We start from the raw sequence: 22,278 nt of genomic DNA on the forward strand, positions 1-22,278 counted from the left end.
TCCAAGGACGATTCCATGCCTCTTCCACAAATTTGTGGAGGTGGGGGGACAAACACAGACACACAAACATATGCATATATATATGTATATACAATGGGCATCTTTCAGTTTCTGTCTACCAAATCCACTCACAAGGCTTTGGTCGGTCTGAGACTATAGTAGAAGACACTTGCCCAAGATACCAGACAGTGGCACTGAACCCAGAACTATGTGGTTAGGAAGCTAGCTTCTTACCACACAGCTGTACCTGCACCTGCACTTGCGTATATATATATATTTATATATACATATATGCATGGAAAGTATTAATGAGACGCTTGGGGAGGGGAAAGAAAGAAAGAAAGGGTGTTTTACGTTTCAAGCAAAGCTCTTCTTCAGAAACAGGAGAAGTAGACTGGAAGTAGAACAGAAGATATACAACCATACATACATACATACATACATACATACATACATACATACATACATACATATACACACACGAGGTTTGATCAATAAGTATCCAGAATGTTGCCATAGTAACGAAGTTAAAGCAATCAGAGTGATGCTGCTTGGCACAAATTGACCTTGAACTCTGTTGTGCTTGTGCAATAAGTTTTAACATTCTAGCTCACTTCTGCTGTTTACAGCAGTGCTTGGAACAAAGGCATGTAGCATGTGATCATTGCACTGACCATGGCAGAGAAAGTTGTTATGGCAATACCTGCTCAAAGGTCTATACAACATGCCAGCAAGTGTATGGAGAGCAAGGTATGAGCTGCACGCAAGTACACAGGTGTTTCAGACGTTTCCAAGATGGCCAAAAAATGTCGATGTTAATGAACGTTCTGGGAGATGCGCAATCAGCAGAACTGAGAAAAACATTGCAGATGTGCATTCAGCTGTGAGAGGAAATCCTCGAATCACCAGAGGATGTGCAGATTAGTTACATTTCGACTCAGTCCATTATCACTGAAGATTTAGGTATGAGATGTGTATCTGCCTTTATTGTGTTAAGAATGATGAAAACCTTTTGAAAACATTGTGTAGGCCACTGAGCAGGTATTGCCAAGCTTTTGGTAAAATTTGATGCAGAAACTTTGCTCAACTTTCTCCATCATGGTCAATGTGACAATCATACGCTACACACCTTCCTTCCTAGCACTGCTGTAAACAGTGAAAGTGAGCTAGAATGTTATATCTCAGTGCACATGCACAGCAGAGTTCAAGGTCAATCTGTGCCAAGCAGCTTCACTCTTTGTGCTTTAGCATCATCACTATGGCAATAGTCTGGTTACTCATTCATCAGACCATGCATATATACATGCGTGTGTGTGGGGTGGGGTGGGGTGTAGGTATATAAATTTATAGATATACATACATAGATATCTGTATATCAGCAAAAGAGGTAAACATTGATGAAGTTGAAGACTAAAGCTGGTCAAACGAAAGCTGTTGTGTTTTGTAGTCTTGCTCTTATAAATACTGTGGCCCAGGGTTTGGCCCTTTGGAAATCTCTATTCAACAACACGGTTTTTCACAAAACATAATATAAAATGAAAAGCCAATCAGTAAATGATATAAATTTCATTGTCTCACAGCAACCGTGATAAGCTGGGGCAAAGTTTGAACTTATCAGTTTGTTATCAGTAGTTCTATACCTGAGTCTCATGATTCTTGAGTCCATAGATTTATCAGAATGTCAGATCGTTTTTTTTTTTCCGCTGCATCTCTATTTTGTTTCTCATAATTTTTTTCCCCAAAGTCCCATTATTTAAGTTGAAAGTTCTAACAAAAGGATTCATTAGAAACACTCTGTCAGGTTCTTTGATTCCTCATCAGAAGATAGACTTGTCTGGGTAATGTAGCAGTATATATTATGGTTTCCTGTAAGGTTCAATTGGTTTTAATATATTCTATATAGGAATCAGCATATTTCTGTTCTTGATATAGCAGCAGCGGCAACCAGTACCAAGTGTTGTCTCACCCCCTCCACCACCACCACCACCAAATACATAAACACTAAGCAGAAATTACTGGACATCAAAAGATTTCTCCGTTTGATAATAGTTAAAAAGTAAAAACAAAAAACTCTGGTTGACTGCCTGTTGAAAAGAGGACTAAAAGAATGCTAGCCACTGTAGTGGAAATCCTTGCCTTTCAACCTGACTGTAATATACTATGCACTAACAAGCAGCCTGTCTCGATCAATCCCTCTGAAGACAGATGCTTGCTGCCAGTATTAGGTTAACAGTGTGAGTCAAACGAGATTATTGTGTAATGATTAAATTTTACGACTGTATGTGTGTGTGTATGTGTGTGCATGATGTATTTATGTATACTTATATATGTATGCATGGATATATATATATATATATATATATATATATATATATATATATGTATACAAATATATATATATATATATTTATATATATATATATATATACATACATACATACATACGTACATACATACATTCATACATACATATAAACATACATACAACCATACATACGTACTTACATACATACATACATTCATTCATACATACATACATACATATACATACATTCATATACATACATACACACACACATACATACATATATACATACATACATACATACATACATACATACATATATACATACATACATACATACATACATACATACATACGCATAAATGTATAGCAGAAAAAGGAAGGATATTCTTTTCCAGTTTCGAATAACTGAAGGAATCCCACTGCCAGTGTTATTTGAATCCATTTGATTGCGCCCATACTGGAGCATCGTCTCTGGGGTCTATACTAAACTTTTTTGTTTTTTGTATTTACTTTACAAACATCAGAAAGAAGATATTTTTGTTTGATGTTTCATGATTTAGCTGAAAGTGCTAAATAATGGAATCAAAATCCAGAAGCCAGTTGCTTATTAGATTTGTTAAAGACATTGTGACATGTCTTATAACAGACATGTCAAACTCCTGGCCCAGGGGCCACTTCCGGACTGTGCAGCATTTTCATCTGGCCCGCGGTACCAGCTTGATATATCAGCAAGAAATTGGTCCAAATGGTGGCATCAGCAAATAGGCTGCTTTGCTGCTCTCAGCAACACCCATGCCTTCTTGTTACAACTACACATACATAGTGTGTGGCTAAAGCAGGCCTTTACATTATATATAGCACCGACTGCACTAGCTTTCTTACTAAAGGTGTCACCAAAAGTAGCAATGATTTAATACATGACTAGAAACGATACAACTGTAACTATTACACCCTGTCTGTACAAAAAGACACGTTAAAGAGGCATGATAACACAGTCGCAAGTCTTGATTGTAACTGCAACAAAGCATGCTGGGAAATGCCTCCTTCAATTCTCTAATCGTGTGTTGTAAAGCGTTGATGACACAAAATCTACTAATCCCACAATGCACTGCAAGAGCCACCTTGCTGCTCTTTTGGGTGATCACTTTCACATAACATCAGAACTGTGAAGAACTGTGTCATGAAAATATATGACATTTTGTGTCCAGACAAGAAGCTGATGTGAGTCTCAGCAGAAATACAGTTGCTGATTGGGTGTGTGAGATGGCCACTGATTTGAAAACAGAGTCGATTGAAAAAGGAAAAGATCTTTTTCCATACTCACTTGTGGATGAAACTACTGACACAACTGGTACAGCTCATTTGGTTATCTTTCTCCGTGGAGTGGACTCTAATTTGTTCATCATGGAGGAAATTTTGGACATTAAATTGATACACGGGACAACAGCAGGAAAGGACCTTTTTGAAAAAATATGTCAGTGTGTAACCGACATAAAACTGCCATGGGACAAACTTGTTGGACTTACAACTGATGGAGCACTGGCGATGTACAGCAAGAAAAGTGGACTAGTGGGTAGGATACGTTTAAAGATGCAAGGAGAGAACTGTGCTGGTGAGTTGACAACATATTACTGCATTATACACTAGGAAACGCTGTGCTCTAAGACCTTAAAAATGGAACATGTAATGAGCACCACTGTAACGCAGACCATAAACTTTATCCAAGCCAAAGGGTTAAATCACTGCCAATTTCAGTCTTTCCTGCAGGAAATGCATTCAGCATTCGGTAATGTGCCTTATCATATAGAGGTGTGGTGATTCAGTCGGAGAAAGGTCCTCAACATAGTTTTTGAGTTGGTTGAGGAGATATGTCAGTTCTTGGACAGTAAAGGGGAAGAATCTAAAGTTCTGCAGGATGAAATGTGGAAATGCAAATTGGTGTTTCTGGTTGACATAATTGCACATTTCAGTGTTTTAAAAATCCCGCAACAGGGACGGGATTGAATGATCTGTGATATGTATGATGCAGTGAAGGCATTTCAAGTGAAGCTGCACTTATGGGAGACACAAATGCACCAATTGAACTTGTCTCACTTTCCCTGCTGCCAAGTAATGTTGAGCCAAGTCAGTGCCACTGTGTTCCAAAAGCAACACTTTGCTGATAATTTGAATGCATTCTGCACTGAATTTGCATGGAATCAAAATAATTTCAAGCTGCTTCAAAATCCATTTACCATCAATGTGGAAGAAACTGCACCTGTTCAGGTTCAAATGGAGCTGATAGAACTGCTGTGTAATGGGACATTATAAGGAATGTATGACTCTGTGGGGCTCGCACAGTTCACTTGCTTCATACCTGAAGCAATGCAGAGCAAATGCTGTCTTTGTTTGGAAGCACATATCTGTATGAGCAGCTGTTCTCTGTGATGAAGATGAATGAAACGTTACATAGGCAGCGTCTCACAGATGAACACCTGCAATCCATCCTGAGACTCCCAACAACACAGAACCTTGCTCCAAACGTGAATGAACTCGTTGTCAAGAGAAGATGCCAAGTATGCAGCTCCCACAAAATCGCAGAAAGAAAATTGGAAGTTTTGATTTAATATTTTAATTTCCACAAAAAACACATTTTTATATATATATATTTTCTTTTTGTTGCAACAGGTTTTTATTTAAAATTTTTTTATAATTATGACAGGAGATAGTTTTATGCAGAGCAAAATATTTTAAATAATTTCAGTTAAAGTTAATATATTTTTGGGATAAAATTATATACCATCTGTTTCAATACATGTTCGTGTTCAAAAATTTTTAGTCTATTCAATAAATGATTATCCTATTTGGCCCACGACCTAAAGTGTGCTTTAAGGTTTGGACCCCTGAAGCCAGTTGCAACTTCTATTTGCAAGTGAATTAACAAGATTTGAAATAGGTTTTAAGATTAACCATAAATTTTTACGGATAAATTTGTAAAATAGTCTTTCGTTCATCATCACCATCCTCATAACCACCACCACCACTATCATCATCATCATCATTAAACATCTGCTTTCCATTTTGGCATGGATTGGATGGTTTGACAATAGCTGGCAAGCCAGAGGACTAAGTTAACGTCTATTGTATGTTTTGGTGTGGTTTCTATCCCCTCAGCTAAGAGGAAAAGTATTGAAAGAAATGCCTTCATGCCAGTTGATGTGAGGTTGAAAGAAACTTCTAATTATTTCAGATATCTAACTGTAGCCATGCTGGGGTGCCACTCTTTTTGTAAATTTCTAGACATGAGCTTCAACTTCAGTCCTATTGTATGTCACCTTCCCTGAGTGTCTTCTACGATAGCCCCACACTGACCATCATTTTGCAACTGAATTTCGTTGGCAGATAATGAAAAGAATACTATTTTATACATATATATGTGTGTATACAAGGTAGGTAGGTAGGTAGGTAGGTCGGTAGATAGGTATTTATGTATGTAGGTAGGGAGATAGTTAGCTTGCTAGATTGCTAGATAGATAAATAAATTGATTGTCTCTTTTTAAGAAATTTCTTTTTACCCCCACAATTGAACTATCCATAAAGATATTTCTTTATATACCAGAAAAATACACTATTATCCTAGATCCATTTGGCGTCTACTTCACATCTATTTTGCAAACTAAGAAGTAACTGTCAACCGTTTCTTTGTGAAAATAAAATAAATCCGATAGTCTCCTAAAGAGAATTTTGAGTGACCCTTCAGTATCATATTTGACTGTTTTTATATTTAACAATACATAAAAAGATTTGTTGATGAAACAACACTCTTTTAAGCTGAGAATTTTCCTAGCATTGATTGTAAACAAGAAAAGATGCAGCAACAACTCCACACCCATTCCCATGAAGAATTTAGCAGCCAAAATATATTACCTGGAAGTAGTATTACAAAGAGAAAAAGGAAAAGAAAAGAAAACAGAACTCTCTTCATAAGAATGAGATGGAATATTCATCATTACATGAAAGACAACAACGATGAAAATTCCATAAACTACATTTGAAATGGTCAAATGTCCACCGTCCAATTGGCTATTACGACCATTTAAGGATGAACTCTTTGCAATAACCAAAAATATCTGATTCACCAAGTGATCTAAGACCTTGTAGAATGAAGTCAAGTAGAAAATTATTTGCATTAAAAACAATGAAATCTTATTTGTTAAGTGAGATAAGACCAATAACCTCTACTCTATAAGCCCTCTTATAATCCTCTGCTTTCTAAATCGATCTCTTATATCTACAAAAAAGGAAAAAAAAAAGAAAAAGAACGAAATATTCTAATTTAAATGACATAAAGACAACAGAGCAAAAAATATCCACCAACTTAAAAATATAAAACAAAACAGATATCTTAACAGCTAAATGCTTATAGATATCTCAATGAAAGCCCATCACTGTAATCTCAGTAACAGCCATCTGTGAAGCTAGTAAACCCTTGTAAATCTAACAGAAGCACCATTAGTAAGAACATTATTGACACACATGCATACCTGACATAAAATTTATTGACACACATGCATACCTGACATAAAATTTATTGGCACACATGCATACCTGACATAAAATTTATTGACACACATGGATACCTGACATAAAATTTATTGACACACATGCATACCTGACATAAAAATTATTGACACACATGCATACCTGACATAAAATTTATTGACACACATGCATACCTGACATAAAAATTATTGACACACATGGATACCTGACATAAAAATTATTGACACACATGCATACCTGACATAAAATTTATTGACACACATGGATACCTGACATAAAGATTATTGACACACATGCATACCTGACATAAAAATTATTGACACACACAGGTACCCAACATAAAAATACAGCATTTTCTCTCTTGAGTAAAATAAGCTGTAATTGAACGTTTCAAAAAGTTCTAAACAAAAGTAAGTGCCATTTCATACAGTCTGATATTAAGGACTTTTTGACAATAATACTAAAACCACTGCTGATTGCAGCAGTAAATTTTGTGAAATAAATTAGAACTATCAAAGAATCGGAAATTGAAATAACAATACATGTGAGGAAGTTTTTTCTGTTCCATAATAAAGCATATAGGACAAAGGAAAGAACTGGTATACCATTTAATATTAGGAATGGGGTCAAACACACCTGCAGAGATTAGTGACATCATTGGTCTGCATATATTATTGGCACTGCACAGCAAATTCCCCTTTGTTTCAGGTTGAATTCATGGAATTATTGGTTTAATTCTCCCCATCCTTTAGAAGACAACATATCTCTGTTATTGTTGCCATACATCTCAAAACAGCCAACTTCCTTGACATGAAATTTAACTCACAAAAAAATCCGCATAAAAATATAAATACATATAAAGAAAGATAAAAACATTCTGTCTACACATTTATTCTCCAACCTTATTAGCATTATCTCCAGACTCTCTTCTTTATTTTCTAATGAATCTCTATTCAACAACATCATAGACATACAACGAAGCACTTTACAATACCTGAGGATTAAATGCAATCACACCAGTGAACCACCTGCTGGTGATATCATTTCTGCAGTAATACTTACAGCTTGAAAAGAAGGACACAAACAAACGTTCAATTTATTGTTGGTTTTTGTTGTTGTTTAACTTTAGTTCCAACCTAACTGAGAAGACCTATAATCAAAGACAGTTCAGCCATAGGCATTACATAACGGTCATTCCATATGCAAAAATTTGCAATCACGTTTCCTTAAAAATGTAGTATTTTGAAAAAAACATGAAGGAGACAAATGGTTAGTTGGATTAGAGATGGCTATAAAGATATTTATCTTGTAGGTACATATGTATATGTATGTGTATCTGTATATATATATATATGGATAGAGAGAGAGAGGGGAGAGAGAGGGGGAGAGAGAAGGGGAGAGAGGAGGAGAGAGAGAGGTAAGTGATAGAAAATAGAATGAATAACATTTTTTATTTAAAATCACTACAATTGTTTTGAGACAATTTTACATCTGTGGTGTATTGGTGAGATACTGTGTAATCATTATCCAAGGTGTAAAATGCACTTCCTCAGGTACTTGTTTAAATATGTCCTTTGTTAGATACTCTCATCATTTCACTCAGTATGATAATACCAGTGTGATAATATACATAATGTGTATATGTATATATATTGTGTGTTCTGGGTAATATACTTGGAACTAGGCGTATATGACTGATGACATACAAATCTCATGGGAAAATTGCAAACAGCAATCATAAAATTTTGATGAAACAAAAGTACTTCCACATGAAATAGGCAGCACTTACATCACATCACAACAATATTTCATACTCTGTGTCTTGAAACTGCAATAGTGGATTTAGGAAATTTATTGTTTTACATGAACCGCAAGGAAAACAACCAAAATTATGGAAATAATTTCAATACAGAAAGACAAAACTAGAACATAATCATGCTCCAATTCATCATATACAGCCTCACATATATACACATATATATACATATGAATGCATACAAACACACATACATAGATAGAATGAGAGATTTTGTTTGTATAAAGTTTATGAATATAGAACAATCCGGAAGAAACTAAATCAATAAGTATATTTCAAATCCTGTTACCTATATCGGAAGTGAATTCTGTGATTTGGACAATTTAAAATTGCTTTGGAATTAAAAGTTAAAAGCTGATAAGTAAAAATGTTTTAGGAAGCAGATTGTGAAAACAAATTAAAAATAAAAAGCAGCAAATACATTATGACAATAACTTAGCAGAATTCCACATGAATTTTTATAGTTAGATAAATAGATTCATTATTTTAGAAGCATAAAATGCTTGACCAGTTATACTCTTATGACAGAAAGAACAGATTCACTGCTTTCATTTGTGTGGATAAATTTCAGTAGCATACAAGTAAACTATTTAACACTCAGTTTTTGACTTTGAAAGAAATCATGAACAGAATAACATAAGATGTGTTTTTTTTTTTGCAAACAAGGAAAGTACATATAATGTATAATATATTGTTAATAATATCAGGAAATTGATATCAGAAAATTCTTCAGAAAGATATATACATGTGTAGGATAATTATTGTATTAAAAATATAAATATATATAAATATATGTAAATATGTATAAGTATAAATATATAATAATAATAAATATAACAGTTTAAAATTTAATAGTTTAAAATTAAGTTTTTAAAGCATCTTACGATTGTTTTGCAAAAGTATTGTCTCTATAATGGAATCCTATACTGATAAAGATTTATAGACAATACTTCTGCTCTTCAGAGATATAAAATGTGAAGCTTGTATAATTTATCGAATGGTGATTTTTAAAAATATGAAGTAATATGGGAAAATGGTGTTTGCTTGAAATATAAATTAAAAGTTACTAGGAAAGTATATCTTATGAATGGAATGTTGTCAAATGCTAAAGAATATCCAGTGTTGATAGAGTATTTGGAAAATGAGCCAAACATTTTTTACCTGTAATAAACATGTTTGTTCCATATTCTCTCAAAGAAAATTTCTGAATTTCAAACTTTCCTGTTTTGAAATTATCTGAAAAGCTGCAACATAAGATTCACCAAAGAAAAAAAAAAGGCAGAAAGAATCTTAAAATTATTTAAGAATGCTGAGTGAAACAGAATTAACTCTGCCAATTTTCATTATGACAATTCTCGTTCATTGTATAACTATTTTAAAGATAATTAACATTGGGTAATTTACAATATAATACAGTAATATACAACATGCTTAAACTTATTCGATTGCATAAGATGAGGCACACCATTTGCATATTGACCACTCTCTGTTTTGAATTGTGCCAGAAAACTTCCTGCTTTTGTTAGAATTCCTATTTTAAGGATTCTATACATTCTTTGGATACTGTTTTTTTAACTTGGATGAATAAATCAGATAAGTAGAAATATAAATACCTATATATTACAAATTTCTGCAATAATATTCTGTTTTTTTTTTTTTGCTATAAATCCATAAAATTTTTTATAGAACAGAAAGAAGTCTTTGAATACGTTATGGATTTTCTTTTAACTGCAATGATCTCTTCTTTCTTACTGTATAAGCAATTTGTAAGTACCACTGGTATTACCTCATTTCAGATAAAATAAAATCAATGTATGCATACACACACACACATGGATGCACACACACATTCACAGAAACACATGGACATGTGCACACACACACTTCACTCACACACATGCACTCACACACACATGTACATGCAGACACACACACATGTACATGCAGACACACACACATTCACAGACACATGTGCACATGCATACACATTCACTCACATGCATGCATTCCACACACACATGCACACACACATGTTCATACACATACACACACACACGCACACATGCACGCATTCACACACACACACACACGCATACAGACACACACATACAAATAACTTAGTTGTTGTCATAAGTCTGTTAGTTCAACATGTATTTTGGTGTTGAGAAATATCAAACAATTCTTTAACAAATAAAATAACCTTAAAAATGGAGAAAAACCATTGGTTAATAGAAGTTGGTGAAAGTATCTGAAATAAAGTTTCACATTTCCACATTTCTTTTGTTGAGGCAGAATTTTAAAAATCTAAACCAGAAACAAAATAGGATAACATTGATTTGAAAATGAAGCCTTTAAAATAATGTTTTTTCTCCATATTTTGCAGGAAGAAAAAAAAACCGAAATCTTTATACTGAATTCAGCAGAAGTGTATTGTCAATGTTGTCAGAGAATATCAAAATCCAGAAGCATCGTTATTTAAAATTTACTTTCAAAAGTAAAATTTATAAAATATGATTTTAAAAAGAAAGTGATAAATTTTTCCTATTTTTTACCTTTCACTTCTATATGATTTTACTTTTTAAACTTTTCTATTTGTCAAACAAACAAGTTAGACATCTTCCATTTATTTTTTTCTTACATTATTTACACATATATATGTGTGTGTGTGCATAAGTGAGTGTGTGTGTCTGCAAGTGCATATGTACACATATAGGTATATACGTGTATACATATATATACACACACACTGACACACACACACACACACACACACACACACACACCACACACACACACACACATAATATGAAAATCCATTTTTCTGAGCTACAAATTCACTAAAGTCTGAAATTTCTTTGAAATGTTATATAATCTGCATATATTGCCAAGTATATCGCTTTTATACAATATTATCAAAAGAAGAATAACTAAATTAATTTGTCAGGTATTAATTTCTGAAATAGTTGCAAGGCCACTCGTTTTGGAGGGAAAAGGGTTCAGGAGATTTAATTAACCCCAGTAGGATGGATGGTAAAGTTGACCGTAGCAAGATTTAAGCTTTGAACAGAAACAAACATAACAGCAAAAGGATTTCTCCAACAGGCTGTATTCTGACAATGCACTCTCTTCTTTTAATTTACAAAATATCAACCCTTTAGCAATCATGTTACTCTGACAAATGATTATTTATTCATTTTGCTTTGAATTACCGTATTTGATGGTCTATAAGATGCACCTTTTTTTAAACTAAAAATGACTCAAAATATCTCCCTGTATCCAGTGCACTCAATGTAGGCTCAAAACTCGCTCAAAATGGTATGTATATTTATAAAACATGTGCTGCCATCTATTGGTGAACAATCGCCTATGGTATGTTTATAATGAATGTGGATGCAATAAATTGCTTATAATTACCGGTAATAACATAAAGTTATATAAGTAAGTAGATGAATTAAAACATTATTTTAGTGGTAATTTATTTTGCAAAAGTATAGCCTAGGCTAGGGTGCATCCTATGCACTCGTGTGTCTTGTAGGCCATCAAATATGGTAATCATTCATTATCTTGTAACTTCTTGAGCCTCACTGGTAGTGAACACAGCATTAGAACCTGTGCAAAGGCAATAATAATAATAATAATAATAATATTAACTTTCCTGACCCTTAAACTCTACCTTCTATAAGAAACAAAAGTGAATATACTCAAAACTCATCATGTTTTTTTGGGTCATACAGCATTAATATTATTAAGAGGATGTCAGAGTTAATTATGTCTGTCTCAACTTTCAAGAACAGCTTTTGTTCTACCCATTTCATAGTAAAATTACCCACAATACCAGTGACTACTTCCCAGTTTTTATCCCCCTGAAGGTATGTTCCAAACTAGACTTGGAGTCCTTTATCCAGAACTATAGAGGTAATATTTATACCCACTCAAACGTGGATGCTCTGCGAGGACCAACTATACTGCAGTTGTTTCCATGAGAGAAACTCTCATATTGGCGTTTGGTGCAAAATGTATTCTTGTTTGCATATCGATATAAACAAGAGTCTATTTTGCAGCAAAAGCCAATATGAGAGTTCCTTTCATGCAATGAAGTTTGTTCTAACAGAACGTTCACATTTAAATGGGGCTAAATATTACCAGTTGGTATTAATTCTACCTCCTCTGTGGCTAATATATACTTCTAACAAGCCCACTGGCCAATCGCAACGATGGTGCCTGTTGTGGCACCGATTTTATATATATATCACTGGTGGTGAGATGAGTCAATGCTACTTCTAGCGGTCAAGTGTCCATCCTTGATGAGATTAAGGAAGGTTGAAATTGCATGACCTGGTGGTCTTGGTGCTGGAATTGATGGGGATTTATCTTCCTGCTAATCATATAAACAAGCATGCATTTTGCACCAAAAGCTCAGATCAAAGTTTCTCCTGTGGTATCTAGTGCAGTAAAGTCTCTTATAACAGAACACCCACGTTTATGTAGGGGTAAATATTATCCCTCAGTGTTACTGCTGCACCTGTAGCACACCGGTCGAAATGCTTAGCAGTATTTCATCTGCCGTTATGTTCTGAGTTCAAATTCTGCCGAGGTCGATTTTGCCTTTCATCCTTTCGGCGTCAATTAGATAAGTACCAATTATGCACTAGGGTTGATGTAATCGACTTAATCCCTTTGTCTGTCCTTGTTTGTCCCCTCTATGTTTAGCCCCCTGTGGACAATAAAGACATATATATATTTTTTTTTTTCAAAAGTACAGAGACAAAAGATGCCATTCATTGTGATAGAATTGCTTTGCCAGGTTCCAAACTGCGAGCTCACTGACTGTTCTTGTTTAATGTGGGACCTTGTAAACTCTCCCAGAGTACTGCCAACCATCTCAACTACCACCTCTATTTCCATCATATTTTACATATTGTCTATGTATACAGATACGAAATTCCTGTCACTTAGTTCAAGCAAGCAATCCCTCGATGTCTTCAACCTCTGCAGTCCTCTGCAAATATTATATTTGGGTGGTTTTCTATCCATGAAGACCATACACATCAGCTCCAACTCTTTGGAATAAAAACAAGGGAATCAAGAAGATTCCCTGATGCAACCGATAACTAGAATACCAGTGCCATTCCTATTCAAACTTGGTACTATTATTTCTCAATCTTGTTTTACCATTTTCATCATTCTGTTGTGGCTCTTGTAGGTTGGCACTCTATTGATCTTTGATTCGGTTACTTGGTATCCTTCCATGAGCAAATTCTAACCTGTTCATGGATTCATGGCTGTTGTTAATGCTTCCTGATCATTGATGTTGCAGATGGTTGGCACCATCCACAGTTATTTCCCTTTGGCCACAGCCAAGGACCCACAGTTCTTCCAACTGGTCTGCAGTCTGCTTTGTGAACTCCTGCATCTGCTTTCTGCAATTTATGTATCTGTTTATTTTTTTGAATTCCATTTACCTCCTCCCCATCAAGGGTGTCTTACCATCCCAAGGCATGCAACATTGCACTTGTATTCTATCAATGTCGTCTGCTTTTATCATGACTATGTACCTTGTTTGTTCACTCGTGCTGTCAGTAAAGGATAGATTCACCTTCGTTACTCTTGTTTTCATTGTTTTTGTTCTTACCTGGAATTCTGTTGTTGTTATCGTGGTAGTCATTATTGATATCGTTGTTGCTCCACTCTGTACAGAAACACCAGTGCAATAATGATAACAAAGTCTATTGTTGCCTACTGATCAATCTATCTAGGTACAATGTGGATGATCCATTGGGATTGCTTCACACCTATATAGGTACATACAGGAAATGCAACTAGTACCTGTTGGACAACTGAAAATGTTTGAGTAGGTTTTCAAGGAATTTGTACCCTCCTCCTATGGTTCAATGTGCACATTCCCATTGTGCATCTGAAATAAAATTCTAATGTCCACTAGTATCAAATAGTAGAATGCTTCCGATGAGTTTTCTTGGTGTCTAATGCCATCTATCTGTCCTGCACTGGTAAAGACATGCACAGCCACTTGTCTGGGGGTACTATTTTTATTGTTGTTCAATCCGCTACCATCAATTTACCACTTGACTCCAAAAAGATCGTCTGTACCTCCAGCCCTAATTACTTCTGGAATAGCAGTGTCACACAGCCATCAGATCTAATAGATTACAAGTGAGTACGTTTTGTAGTCAACAAAAATGGGGCTGGGTGCATACATTCCAGGAATTTTCACTTCAGTGATGCTACCGAATCTATGTCTAGTGACCCATGATAGTTGAACAAGTGACTTTGCTTCCAAGCTAAGCCAAGATCATGCATTGGTACATTCATGCATCCTTTCTCAAACAAAGCTTTTTCATCAGAGAAAACAGAAGTGGTTACTTCAAAAGGGGCCAATAGATTAGTTCCTTCTTCAAAAGCATGTCCCTTAAAAGGTACTTCTGATGATTTTATTTTTGTTTTTGTCTACCTTTTTTCTGAACATCCCTATACTTCCTAGGAATTTGGTCAAGAGAGTATTGTATATTAATAAATTTCTCTTTGGATATCTGGAGAATGAGTTTCTCACTTCCACCCCTCCACCCCACTTGTGTTACCACAGTTCTGTTAAGCAGTCCATCTTCTTCTGTGCTTTTTTGCTTATAATAGTGAAGCTGATGCTGTTTTTCTTCCTGTGTGTTTGGCTGTAACAACTACAACAGCTACGATGACGACGATGACATCATCAACAACAACAACAACAGTCTCAAATTTTATCTGTCTGCCAGTGATGTGTGTGGGATGGTAGTGAGGATGAGAGGTTAGGTGGCTGCAGTGTCAGTGATGATGACGACGATGATGATGATGATGATGACGACAATGATGATAATGATGATCATTATGATGATGATGATGATGACGACGATGATGATGATGCTGATGATGAGGATGATGATGATGCTGAGGATGATGATGATGCTGATGATGATGATGCAGGAAATGTTGTTCTCAGAAAAAGCTAACCTTGACTCCACTCTTTAAACTCTGTCCTGACCTCGTGTGTATCTGCTACATCACCACTCATTGATTCTTTCTGATTCTTCACCTCTCATACCAAGTCTCTCATTATATTTCCACTTCTGTGACTTTCTTTTCACTTGCCTCCACCCACCCACTCCACCCCAACCCCTCCTTTCCCCAACAGTCTTTTGTTTTATTTTTGCAAATACCACCTGCATGCTTGAACAGAAGAATACTATTCCAGTAGAGAAGAGATTGATAGATGCGAGAGGCTGAGGGGCGAAAGATGGAAAGAAACAGTGAATGTCTATGCTGAGGTGTGTTTGTGTGTGTGTGTGTGTGTGTGTGTGTGTGAGGGGAACATGTGCTTGGAACTTTGGTGAGAAGAGACATGGAAAAGGGGGAGAGAGTATACATTTGCATATGTGTGTGTGTGTGTGTGTTGGTGAGCGTGTGTTTGGGAGGTGTGATTTCTATGTGCATGTCCAAAACCATACCTTGACAGAGTAAGGGATAGTGTTCTACCAAAAGTAAACGAGAATGAGAGATTGTGGAGAAAAAGACTAATAGTGTGACTGTATGTGTCAGAGAAAGACAGATGCTTCTGAGAGAGAGAGAGAGAGGGGCAGAATAGAGTGGATGTATGTATGTGAGAATGGGATTTCTTAAAGTAAGAGAGAGCAAAGGAAAACAGTGGAGGGGGGGGGTAATTTGAAATGAAAGAACAAGAGGAAAATGAAGATGCAATGTAAGAAAGGAAAAATATAGATTGTGTGTGCAGTGAGGGAGCTGAAGTTTGAGCTGCTTCTTCTTAAAAATTATGCCATGATACATAATAGATGAAGTGTCATGCCCATTGGAAGCAAAAAAAAAAAAGAAAGGAAGGAAGGAAAAACGATGCCTGAGTTGTCAGCCTTTTCTCCTATCTTTAGCTACCCCAGTGTATATATGTGTGTTTATATATAAATGTTTAAAATCAATATGCCTTTAAGAAAAGAATTTCCCAACGTTTTAGATTGAACTGTTTGGAAAAGAAAAAGAGAATGGCTCTTTTTTTTTTACCCCTCCATCATTAATCGATGTATGACTTTAATGTATGTATATATGCATGCATTTATGTATGTATATATTTATGTATATATGTATGTATGCATTTATGTATGTATGCATGCATTTATGTATGTATGTATGTATGTATGTATGTATGTGTGTGTGAGTGTGTGTGTATGTGTGTATGTATGTATGTATGTAAGTATGTATGTATGTATGTATGTATGTGTGCGTGTGTATATGTATGTATATATGTATTGCATATGGTATGTATTCATGTTTATTTTTTAAACCAAAGAAATCTTCCTATTAAGTAGTCACTAGTTTCTTACAAGTAAACAAAGGAAGTTGGTTATAAGCAACAGTAGAATCTTCTATATTGAATTTTAGAAATGTCTTGCATATTTCCTTTGTTCTAATTACAAGTTCAATTTCCAGAATACAGGTACTCTCTTACCTTGCCTGAAATCTCCATCTTTTCCAGACAATTTTAAAAAAAAATCTTTATAACATTATTATGCCAGTAATTTCTGGTATAAATGCAAAGATATAATCTAGATTAAGAATATATTGATTTCAAAGTTAATTATGAAATTTTTCTTTCTTATTAACATTTAATGAAATGTTCACAGCTTCAGTTTGTTCTGTTTCTCAAACCAAAATATTGGATTTGGTGTGCTTGAAGATAATTGAAGATTCTATTGGAATGTTTCCCTATTATACGATGCCTTGAACCATTGGAATATTCTGCACAGAAATATTACCTGTATTAATGACTGCCAGTTTCACTTATGAACAATTAAGTGGATGTTACTATTCATCAGGAAGTGAAGCAAACAAAAAACTTTGAAATTACAGGAGATACATCAGCTTAAATATTCTGGTCAAGAAAGGCAACGAGGACAAAGTCAAAATTATGAGATATATGTGTGTGTGTGTGGCACACAAAAAGCACCATTCGTGTGTGGTCGATGCCAGTACCACTTGACTGGCCCCCCATGCCAGTGGCATGTAAAAAGCAACCACTACACTCTTGTTGGCATTAGGAGCATCCAGCCATAGAAGAGCATCCAGCCATAGAAACCAAGCCAAATCTAACTGGAACCTGTTGCAGCTCTCCAGCCTGCTAGCTCTGGTTAAACCATTCATCTCATGCCAACATGGAAAATAGATGTTAAAGGATGATGATGATGATGATGTATATATCATATGTTGTATATATATACATATTATGTATATATCATCATCATCATTATCATTTAATGTCAGCCTTCCATGGTTGCATGGGTTTGATGATTTGACATGAGCTGGCCAGGTACAAGAAAGCACCAAACATCTGTGTCTGTTTTCACATGGCTTTTAAGGCTGAATGCCCTTCCTAACACCAACGACATATGTGAGTGTATGTGTATATATATATATATACATACTTATATATATATATATATACTTATATATATATATAATATATATATATATATATGTATGTATGTATGTATGTATGTATGTATCATCATCATCATCATCATCGTTTAACGTCCGCTTTCCATGCTAGCATGGGTTGGACGGTTCAACTGGGGTCTGGCAAGCCCGAAGGCTGCACCAGGCCAGTCAGATCTGGCAGTGTTTCTACAGCTGGATGCCCTTCCTAACGCCAACCACTCCGAGAGTGTAGTGGGTGATTTTATGTGCCACCGACACAGGTGCCAGACGAGGCTGGCAGACGGCCACGCTTGGATGGTGTTTTTTATGTGCCACCGACACAGGTGCCAGACGAGGCTGGCTGACGGCCACGCTCGGATGGTGTTTTCTTATGTGTCACCGACACAGGTGCCAGACGAGGCTGGCGGACGGCCACGCTCGGATGGTATTTGTTACGTGCCCTCAGCACGGAGGCCAGTCGTTGTGGTACTGGCTACGGTCACGTTCGGATGGTTTTCTTATGTGCCACCGGCACTGGTACCACAAGGATACAAATTCCATTGATGTTCATCTATTTTGATTTGGTTCGATTTGATTTGATTCGATTCTCACTTGCCTCAACAGGTCTTCACAAGTGTCACAAGAAGGAAGGTATGCACAGGTGGACTGACTACGTCCCAGGTAGGGGCCACGGATTATGGCTTCACTAGTCTTGCCGGGTCTTCTCACGCACAGCATACTTCCATAGGTCTCGGTCTCTAGTCATTTCCATGGTGAGACCTAACGTCCGAAGGTCATGCTTCACCACCTCGTCCCAGGTTTTCCTGGGTCTACCTCTTCCACAGGTTCCCTCAACTGCTAGGGATTGGCACTTTCTCACACACCTATCTTCATCCATTCTCGCCACATGACCATACCAGCGCAATCGTCTCTCTTGCACACCACAACTGATGCTTCTTAGGTACAACATTTCTCTCAAGGTACTAACGCTCTGTCGAGTAAGTACACTGACATTACACATCCATCGGAGCATACTGGCTTCGTTCCTCACGAGCTTACGCATGTCCTCAGCAGTCACGGCCCATGTTTCACTGCCATGTAGCATAGCTGTTCGTACACATGCATCATACAGTCTGCCTTTTACTCTGAGCGAGAGGCCTTTAGTCACCAGCAGAGGTAAGAGCTCCCTAAACTTTGCCCAGGCTATTCTTATTCTAGCAGTTACACTTTCAGCGCACCCACCCCCACTACTGACTTGGTCACCTAGATAGCGGAAGCTATCAACTACTTCTAGTTTTTCCCCCCGGAAAGTGACGGAAGTTGTTTTCTGCAGATTTTCGGAGGTCAATGCTCCAGAGCATCTGCCACATACAAAAACTATCTTCCCAGTTAGCCTACCTTTGACATTGCTGCACCTCTTATGTGTCCATAGCTTACACTGGGTACATCTTATAGAGTTTCTACCTACACCTTTTCTACAGATCAAGCAGGGCCATCTTCCTGAGGATATTTGTGGATTGTCTACCTTTCTACTTATTAGTACTTTGGTTTTAGCTAGGTTGACTCTAAGGCCCCTCGATTCTAAACCCTCCTTCCACACCTGGAACTTCTCCTCCAGTTCTGATAGTGACTCAGCAATTAGAGCGAGGTCGTCAGCATAGAGGAGCTCCCAGGGGCAACCTGTCTTGAATTCCTCCACAATTGCCTGGAGGACTATGATAAATAGGAGGGGGCTGAGTACTGAACCCTGGTGGACCCCAACCTCTACTTTGAATTCTTCTGTGTACATGTTGCCAACTCTAACCTTACTTACGGCATCTCTGTACATGGCTTGCACAGCCCGCACCAGCCATTCATCTATCCCTAGTTTCCTCATTGACCACCAGATGAGGGATCGGGGGACCCTATCAAAGGCTTTCTCCATGTCAACGAAAGCCAGGTACAGGGGCTTATCTTTGGCTAGGTATTTCTCCTGCAGCTGCCTTACCAGGAATATAGCATCAGTGGTGCTTTTCCCTGGGACAAACCCAAACTGCATCTCATCTAAACTAACTCTCTCTCTAATTAGTTGGGCTATGACCCTCTCCGTAACCTTCATTACCTGATCCAACAGCTTGATACCTCTGTAATTATTTGTATCTAGGGCATCACCTTTACCTTTGTAGCAGTTGACTAGTATGCTGCTACACCAGTCATTGGGTATGACTCCTTCGTGTATCACCTGGTTGACTATACGGGTGACTAGGTTATAGCCGACACTGCCAGATATTTTGAGCATCTCTGCAGTAATTCCTGATGGGCCTGGGGCTTTCCCTGTCTTCATGCTTCTAATTGCCTTAGCTACCACGGAACTATCAACTCGGATAGCTGGTCCCTCTGTTGGGTCAACATTCGGCAGACTCTCTTTATCCCATTCATTTTCTTTATTCAGCAACCTTTCATAGTGGCATCTCCAAACCTCTCTCCTTGCATCCTCATTTAGTGCAAGTGAACCATCATCCATGCGAACACACTTCTCTCCTACCACGTCACGATTCTCTCTCACACACTGTCTTGCAACACGAAATACCTCAAGTCTTTCATCCTCACGGCTCAGAACATTGGCAAATTTTTTCTTATCCGCTTCCCCTCTGGCTAAATAAACCTGTCTCCTAGCTTCCCTTTTGGCTGTCTGATACAATTCCCTGCTACCACCGTTCTTCCAGTCCTTCCAAGCCTGTCTCTTTTGTCTAATAGCCCTGTCAACCACAGTGTTCCACCACCATGTTACTCTGGGTCGAGATGGTACTTTGCTCCATCCACAGATCTGGTCAGTGGCTGTCAGCAGATTGTCCCGTAGGAATCTTCAGTTGTCTTTCACATTAAGTGAAGCTATATCCCCTTCTATCTCGTCAGAGGCTTCGAGTAGTATGTCTCTAAATCTCTGTCCATTTGCAGGATCTTTAAGCTTCCAGACCCTTCTCCTCCAAGCTAGTCTTCTTCTGGGCAACCATTTAGCTCTGATCCTGAAGTCGCTAACTACTAATCTATGTTGGGGAGTACATTCTTCGCCTAGGAAGGTTTTGGCATTTATAATCAGCCCTCTTTCCCTTTTTCTGGCAAGGATGTAGTCAATCTGGCTGGTGTGTCTGCCAGAACGGTAGGTGACTAGGTGAGAGGTGGGTTTCCTGAAGTGGGTATTGCAGACCATAAGGTCATTTGCATCGCAGAACTCCAGCAGCCTGGTTCCCTCCTCATTTCGAGAGCCAAAACCGTAGCCTCCATGGACGCCATGGAAGCCCCCAACATGTCGTCCAACATGTCCATTGAAATCACCTGCCACGAAGAGAAGGTCTCTGTCATTTGTCAATGAGGTAGTCCGCAATAGGGTGTCATAGAATTGGTCTTTTTGTCCTTCCGGTAGCCCAGGTTGAGGGGCATATGCCGAGATGATGGTAGCTGTCCTATGGTGAAGAACTAATCTAATTTTAATTACTCTGTCACTTACTCTGACTACCTCGATTACCTTACCTACCCATTTCTCCGCAAGAAGTATACCCACACCCCCGACCCCGTCAGTATTCCCAGCCCAGAAAATCTTGTACCTCTGTCCTTTGCCTGTGAGGAGCCTAGCAGAACCTCCTCTCCACCTTACTTCCTGGATACAGCATACATCCACACGTCTCCGTTCAAGCAGCTCTACAATCTCTCCAGACCTACCTTTCAATGTGCCAACATTGAGCATGCCAACTCTGAGGGTTTGGGAGGTGTGGGCATCAGATACCCTGGGACGAGGGACCATCGTGTCATGTACCTGAAAAGAAAGCTTGCATTTGGCAGATTTCATATGGAAACTCTAGACTACAACCTGCATACTTTTCACAATTTTTTGCGCTATATGTTCAGATAAACCCTACATAGGTGCTAGTGGGGGAGGGGGGTAGTTTCCGGTATTTGGGTAGAAACTTCCGGTATTGGGGGTGGGAGGGTGGGCGACAAAATCGAAGCAACTAGTTTGAATACTATATTTGAGGGGGAAAAATAATTAATTAGATAAATGACTGAATGAAAGCCAGAGAGAGAATGAAAATACATAAATAATAAAAAAATACGGTAGAGAATGAAAATAGATAAATATGTATATATATATATATGGTGGTTG

General features: G+C 37.3%; 1 protein-coding gene across 1 annotated transcript in view; it reads left to right on the top strand.

Annotated features, from left to right (window-relative positions):
• The window catches only part of LOC115212230 (general transcription factor II-I repeat domain-containing protein 2A-like), a 126,524-nt gene that overhangs the window by 99,341 nt on the left and 4,905 nt on the right, over positions 1–22,278 (top strand). Inside the window, exon 2 of the mRNA XM_029781068.1 lies at positions 3,517–3,920. Coding sequence (XP_029636928.1) covers positions 3,517–3,920 — 404 coding nt within the window. The remainder of the gene's footprint in view (positions 1–3,516; positions 3,921–22,278) is intronic.

This window comes from Octopus sinensis, linkage group LG5 (genome assembly GCF_006345805.1).
Source record: "Octopus sinensis linkage group LG5, ASM634580v1, whole genome shotgun sequence".
Classification (NCBI taxonomy): Eukaryota; Metazoa; Mollusca; class Cephalopoda; order Octopoda; family Octopodidae; genus Octopus; species Octopus sinensis.